General features: G+C 38.2%; 1 protein-coding gene across 1 annotated transcript in view; it reads right to left on the bottom strand.

Moving 5' to 3' along the window:
- Nucleotides 1–1,197: 1,197 nt before the first annotated feature.
- Nucleotides 1,198–7,771, bottom strand: part of GPC6 (glypican 6) — a 1,190,656-nt gene continuing 1,184,082 nt past the window's right edge. Inside the window, exon 9 of the mRNA XM_032151101.2 lies at nucleotides 1,198–5,573. Within this exon, the coding sequence (XP_032006992.1) occupies nucleotides 5,371–5,573 (203 nt within the window). The 3' untranslated portion in view covers nucleotides 1,198–5,370. The remainder of the gene's footprint in view (nucleotides 5,574–7,771) is intronic.

The raw sequence follows: 7,771 nt of genomic DNA, 5'->3' as shown, positions 1-7,771 counted from the left end.
AAAGGCAGGCATCTAATTCCTCCTGGCTTTGCTGCATACCCTATTTATGAGCCAGCAGAATATGTTTGGCCACATGTTTACACCAGCAAATAAATGTGTCTATGGAATGGGAATGTGTCTGCACTAAATCAGTTGTCAACGTCTATTTAAACAGACTTAAATTTGTGGCTGCATCTTTCTAGCTCTCAAGATACAAAAACACTTTATCCCTCATTGCCACTATTTTACAAGTTGGATTTTTTAAATCAATGTAATTTTGTTACCACATTTGTGCATATACTTTAACTATATCCCTGTCCGCTTATCCAAAGAGCAAATTAAAATAAATATTGTTGTTACCTGATAAAAGTGTCTGGTTTCACTTATTTTTCTAAAACCACTTGGATGTTTTTCCTTCCCAATAAATTGGTTTGTTACTTCCAAATAAAATCTGTTATATTTTGATCTTGTAGATGGAATTCTTCTAACGTTCCTTAATTGTTTTGTAATAGTCAGTTTTCTCAGTAAAAACCAAAATAGTAATAATGTTAAGCTAAATCACAGTATTTCTTACAGTTAAATGCTGTATTCTTGGTATCTTTGTTTGTATGGGTTCCTTTATTTATAAGATCATTCTTGAAATAAATTATTTATCTGTAATAATTATGGTTAGCTGCATTAAGGAATGAATAATTTTCAACTGGTGGTTTTTCACAGCCAGTGATAAATCCCCTAGAGCAGGGTTTGTAGAGAATAAGAGTTCAATAAATATTTGTGAAATAAATCTTGAGCAGGTTATACAATATTTAGCATGCCTGAGAGGATGGAAACATTTTAGAAGTATAAAAATCAATGCAATTGGCTAAATTGGGAAATTATTAGTCTTTTCACATTTGATCTTATTTTCTGACCTCATTTATAAAGTATTGACATCAGTTTTCAAGTCACTGAATTTATCCTCGGAGAAGAAATCAGTACAAAAGAATAGAGCTACAGTATTTTCCATACACATTTGGGAAGCTCTAAATGTTCTAAAGTTCAAATAGTTCCTGATTTCAGATGCTGAGTATACTTTGGAGAGTGGCACTGTTTTAATATAGGGGGTTTGTTGTTGTTTTTTAATATTGAAGCTTCTAAAAATGTCTCAAACAAAAAATTCCATGGCTCTGAAATTTAGACTATGACAATAATTAAGAAAATGCAGAAAGGGCACTGGTAGATTTTTAAAAACTATTTTAATACAAGATTAATAGCAATTTTCTATCCAAATCAGAAATGAAAAATCTTAACCCAAATAATATTCATTTGACAGTCACATAAAATTTTAGATTTGATTGGTGCACACATTTATCCTGCATATATATTATGTATATGCACAGAGAGACCTCACTATTATGCCATTGTTAGGGGTCTTTTCTTGGAAGTACCTCATTACAAGGCAATGTCAAAGCTTCCAGTAACTACTCAACTTTGAATGAAGTTCAAAATGTCCCCATGCTAAGCTGAGTCCGTGCCATAGCAAACCATGATATAGTAAGTCTCCAGAATGCGTACAAATCAATACTCTGTTTGTATAAGTTGGTCTAAAACTAAACACTGGCTAATGTCTCCAACAAGGAAGAACACATTGCAAATTTATAAGTTATGGTTTCCTTTACTCTTCTGCTGGCAAAGCTAAATTGTGTTTTTAAATAAAAATCAGGTCTGTTAGTAAGTAAATGGAAATGTGTTTAAATTTCTGCAAGTTTTAGGTAAAACTTGCATTTGCTAATGCTTCTACGTTTAATCAAGTCATTTGATAATTAGCTTTGCAAAAAGAAGTAATAAAAGAATCACATCTCAGGAATATGTTGTTTTTTTCCTCCTTAGGGACTTTAGTTGGTGTTCAGTCTGTAGCCGAAACATGTATGTAATGGCAAAAGAATTAAAGAAGGCTAATGTCTGCAGCAGGGAATATAAATTAAGAATCAGGGTTCTGCCTGTAATAATATTTTCAATGTGTTTGCTTTAAAGAATGTTACTTTTATAATTATTACTACTTATCAATGAATAATAGTGTTTTTCAGTGTAGACAAAATAGTATTTTCTATCCCTTACATTTAAAGCAGGTGATACAAGTTACTTAATGCTAGCTAGGTAAGTCATTGTAAGGGAGACAGATTTCTAGTGCTAATGTTCTACGATGGCTATAATCAAAGTACCAACTTGGCCTTCGTGAAAATGACAGAAGGTTGTCATGGTTGTCCTTCAATACAGAACCATAAACAGAGCTCTTATTGGTAAATTTGTAATTCATTCTTCTCTGCTAAAGACTTTAGCCTCTTTAGCTTTTGTTGTGACACATACAAAGTATAATATATACCAATTACAGACGTGTATTTCTGTTAGAAAAATACATATTATAACTAAAGAACATGTAAATAGAGGCACTTCAATAAGCTAAGTGTTTGCAGTTATGAGCATCACCCACCAATTTCTAGTGTCGGGTTTCAGTGAGCCCATTCCTCTCTATTCATAACAAAAGTTATGATATGATTACAGAATTAGGGAACATCAGAGCAAATGAGGGGCAGGTTATAAAAAATAATGAAGCCTCATTGCATCCCCTATCACTATGCTGAAATGAGAAAAATTTGAGAGTTGAATTCCAAAATACTTACTGAAATAGGGTAACTAGGTTAAGTGAAATCCTTTAGGGCCAAAACATTTCTCGTGTTAAATTAGTCTGAAAATCATATGATTTAGTAGTATGATGATAAAAACTAGGAAGTACAACTTGAATGACATTTTGACCACATCCATGCGGGGTGCTAACACTGTGACATCATTAACTGATATCATTTCAGCTCTCTGCCTGGCTCATTATGCATCACTATATCTCATCAATATGAGTCATATTGATAATGAAGGTGTTGAAACAAATGAAGCAGGCGTTTATATATTATCTGTGTGTTTAGTGCGTATAGAACATGGGTTCACATTCATTAATATTATGTGTATTCATACACATGCACAAAACCTTTTGGGGGTGAAAGCATAGGAAAAACAAGGCATCCTGATCTATTTCATAAAAGAGAATGCAGAAATATTTTAAAAAGGAAAGACTTGGAGTTTAAAGCCATAAAACAAGTTATTATTCAAATAGTCTGGAAAATCAAGGTTGATTTAATTTGTATTGCACTTTAATTATTGGAGAAAGACAATACTGACTTCTGAACACAGAATGAAATGAGCAATGTAAATGACTGGTCCTTCATAGAGAAGTCTTATGTGGAATTTGTGGTAGGAAGCCAAAATGTGGGCAGTGAAATGGATGGTTTTCTAGAAGTATGTAATGATGAACTAGATGGTTAATTTCATAAAGGTTTAAATGAAAGAATGCCACAAAGTCTCTCATCATCCTACGTTTTATATTTCATTAGGCATAAAGTAGCAATAGATGCTTGTAAATACTTTCTGTCTTGCAAAAGTGCTCAAATATACTTAATACTATTGTGCCACATGTGTTCTACTTAAATGTGATGACTAAATCAATAGCTAATTTTAATTTTGATGAGAACAGAGATTGAAAAATACCATTTATGTGTCAATACTGTCGATGAGTTAATTAAAATGTAACTGGCATACTATGGTGTCTTGAAACATTACTTTTCCCTACTCCAGATGCATCATAAAAACCAAGAAACATATGGATAGCCAACTGTATTCATAAAGCCCCAGTTTGGTTTATTTTGCTTCTCTCTGTCAGGGGGAGCATAAGGCCTGGCTTTGGCATACTTGGTGAACAGGTTAGGCTGTGGCTCTAAATTGGCCTATTGAGTTAGGTAATGTATCCAAGTGCCAGGCAGGAATCCTAGGCCGAAGGTGTTTTACATGAAAGCAATGGTTTTTCATGAATAACATTCTTTACACATACAGTTTCCATCACCGGTAAAGCCCTGCACACCCATGGCTCATCCCATGAGTTTGGTGTAGTCTGGAGCACCCAGGCTGAAGCACACTCATGCAGAAGGGTGTGCCCTGGCAAACTTTTAATAAATGGACAGTTAGATACATAAAAAGTTCTCTTTCTTGATTCTTGGTGCTCACAGATCACTGAGGAATCCCTTCTTTGAGCAGCACAAAACAAGAAGAGCTGGTTGACAAAACATTTTCTTACAAAGGTGTGTCAACCCTGAGCTTGGAATTAAGAAGTTAAAATCTGTGATTTATATATATATAGATATAAAAATAGATGATCATACTAAGACTAAAAAAGTGAAAGAAATCTCCATGTCAATACTATATATATATATTTTTTTGTCTTGACATTTTTTTCTGTTGTGAGTTATTTTGTAAGAGAATGCCCTTGTGATGCAGAAACCAACTGACACAAAGTAAATAGTTAAAAATGAAAACTCAGGAATGGATCTAATTGTGTATCAATTCATTAAAAAAAAAAAAACTATTGTTTTGGGAGGGTAATGAGCACAGGGGCAGAAATATCTAGTTAATGTCAAACCTGTGGCAAAAGCAGAGATTGTATCATCAAAGGTTATTTTCAATTGAGACTCTTGAGGAAGGTGAATTGATGGGGGTAGCTACTAGTAATTGAAGATGAAGGGGAAAATCTGTGCCAATTGGATACAGCGGACAGACATTAAGGGAATTAAGAAAAATGGTGCCATTACTAAATTGAAATTGGGCAGGGTGAGAGAGAGGTGCTGAGTTGTAGTAATTTTTGTTCTCATATTAAAGACAGGATTCCAAATTTAGTATCAGTACCTCCAGATTAATTTGGTGTTGTTTGGTTAGAGTGCAAGATGATACCTCCAAGACAACAGTGCATTTTCACTACATTTAGAACAAACTTTAAGCTTTCTCCCCATAAGCATTTTGTAAACCTGGATTTGTCACAAAAAAGCTTACACTGGGAGTTGGCTGTCAATGCTGAACTTACAGCGTTAAAATTCATTTATTTTTCTCTGTTTGCTTTTTTGTTGAAAATGCAGCTGTCTTGGGGTTTGGCCCGATTTTACAAGGAAAATTATTTTCTTTCTTCCTTTTTTATTTTAAATGAGAAAAAAACCCTCACAACGTGAGATTCCTTTACTTCTGCAGCATAAAAGCAAATGAAGGTAAGAAAATCTCCTGGTACGAAAGATTTGAGTAAGAATTCTCTCTAGAATAAACAAGGTCCTCACAGATAGCTGAAGGAAAGAGGAAGCAGTTCAGTCTGGCACCCGGTACTCTTTGGGAAAACAAAAAGGGAGGCAGATTGCAGTACTGCTCTCTTCTCATAGAAAACGGTAAGTTTTTGTGGCATGGTCCATTGTCCAAGAGTGTAAGAAAAGAAGTGAGTTGGCCATTCAAATAGCTAAAATGCAGTTTCATCTGACCAAAAACCCAAGATTATCTGCACAGTTTCTGCAGTGCCAGGACAATGCAGGTGAGAGACCAGGAGAGCAGGGAGTGGCCACGCTGGGCTGCGGAAGAGTCCACCTCTCTCCGGTCGGGATCCACTGCGGGGGCCTCTGTGGTGACAAACTCAAACTCCGTGGGACACACGTCATCCATGCACCCACTGCCACTCCCTGAGCCACTGGATTCATCACCTAGTGTGGAAAGATTGAAAAACAAAGTTAGACCACTGATATGTTTAGGCTTTGTGGCCCCACCCAAATCTCATCTTGAATTGTAATCCCTATAATCCCCACGTGTCACGGGAGAGGCCAGGTGGAGGTAACTCAATCATGGGGGTGGTTTCTCCCATCCTGTTCTCGTGATAGCGAGTAAGTTCTCACGAGATCTGATGGTTTTATAAGGGGCTTTTCCCGCCATGGCTTAGCACTTCTCTTTCCCGCCACCTGGTGAAGAAGGTGCCTGGCTTCCCCTTCGTCTTCCACCGAGATTGTAATTTTCCTGAGGCCTCCCCAGCCATGCTAAACTGTGAGTCAACCGCCTTCCTTTATAAATTAGCCAGTCTCGGGCAGTTCTTTATAGTAGTATGAAAATGGACTAACACAACCACCAACCAGGAAAGAGTGGAAACAGAGCTCAGCAGATATGGGGCCTGGTGGTGGGAGGCAAAATCTCCCCATCCATGGTCCCCCCACCCTACCCGACAGGATTTTTTTTTTTTTGAGACGGAGTCTCGCTCTTTCGCCCAGGCCGGACTGCAGGGGAGCGATCTCGGCTCACTGCAAGCTCCGCCTCCTGCGTTCACGCCATTCTCCGCCTCAGCCTCCCGAGTAGCTGGGAGTACAGGCACCTGCCACCGTGCCCGGCTAATCGTAGAGACGGGGTTTCACCGTGTTAGCCAGGATGGTCTCGCTCTCCTGACCTCGTGATCCGCCCGCCTCGGCCTCCGAAAGTGCTGGGATTACAGGCTTGAGCCACCGCGCCCGGCCCAGGATTGTTTTTAATAGGCAGGGGTGTGATGAGTGGGGGGGACTGTACAGAAACAGGTGTTTGAAGAACAATATCAATTGATACCCGAGATATTCCTTGGGTGGCATCACCCAAGGAATGTGTGAACCCCAGACTCCAGGGGAGGCCACACCTACCTGTTGGCCTTAGAAAGACATTTCTTCTGGCCAGTACTTAAGTTTAAGAAATTCCATGCTTTGCTCTTTTTATACTTAGAGCCATTGCTCTAGGAAGATACTATGCTTTTTAAAGGATTTTAAAAGAAAAATATAGAAGAGGAAAACAAGTTCTAAGAATAGGAAATGAGAGGAGCAGCAGCAATAGTAGTGAGAGGTCTCTATCAATATGACTTTTGGCCTCCTTTTCCCCCACCTGTGTTCTCCTGAGAGCAAGGTTGGACTCTGTCCCAGCCAGCTTCTTCCTTTAAACCAGAAGTTGACAAGCTATGACCTGCTGCTTGCTTTTGTATGGTCCATAACTCCAAAATGGTTTATTTACATAAAAAAATATATTTTATAGATATCCATAAAATCTATTATCTATCTATCTATCAATCTATCAATCATAGGGTCTGGCTCTGTTGCCCAGGCTGGAGTTTAGTGGCACCATCATAACTCACTGCAGCCCCAAACTCCTGGGCCTAAGTGAACTTCCTGCCTTAGCCTCCTAAGTAGCTGGGACTATAGGCATGTGCCACTGTACCTGGCGGTTTTTATAGTTTTAAGTGTTTGAAAAAAATCAAGTGAAGAATAATATTTTATGACATGTAAAAAGTGTATGTGAAATTCACGTTTCAGTGTCCATATATGAAGTTTTATTAGAATCCAACTACCCCTGTTCACATACATATTATCACGTTAGACCAGCAGTGTGGGGTAGTGGTGGCAGAGACGATGTGGCCCTCGAAGATTAACATACTTAATATATGGCCCTTGACAGAAATAATTGGCCATTCTCTGCTTGAAACCAAGGCCCTGGTACCCAAGGAGTATGTCGACCCACGGTGGCATTGTCCCTTCCTGCCCAACTTGCTTTCTTCCCTATTCCCACTTCTCACGGCTTGATTCCTTCTTGTTTGACAAACGCTGACACTCAGACCTGGCCCAGATCAGGCTGCCAATTACTAGCTTTATGAAAGTACTTTTCACTGCTTGGAGGTGGTATTATTTATGTGCCTGTTCACTTGCTTACTGTTTATCTCCTTCTCAAGAATGTAAACTGAGAACACAATCTGTGAGATGGTAGAGATTTGGTAAATCCTGTTCATTTCTGTACTTCTAAGGCCTTCAGTGGCCCCTGGCATACAGCAAGTGCTCAACAAATACTTGCTGAATAAATAAATGTGCTTTGGGCAATTACTCAACTTTTGCAGTTTCCTCACTTA

The sequence above is a fragment of the Hylobates moloch genome, unplaced genomic scaffold (genome assembly GCF_009828535.3).
Source record: "Hylobates moloch isolate HMO894 unplaced genomic scaffold, HMol_V3 SCAFFOLD_4, whole genome shotgun sequence".
NCBI lineage: Eukaryota > Metazoa > Chordata > Mammalia > Primates > Hylobatidae > Hylobates > Hylobates moloch.
This window is presented reverse-complemented; position numbering and strand designations above follow the sequence as displayed.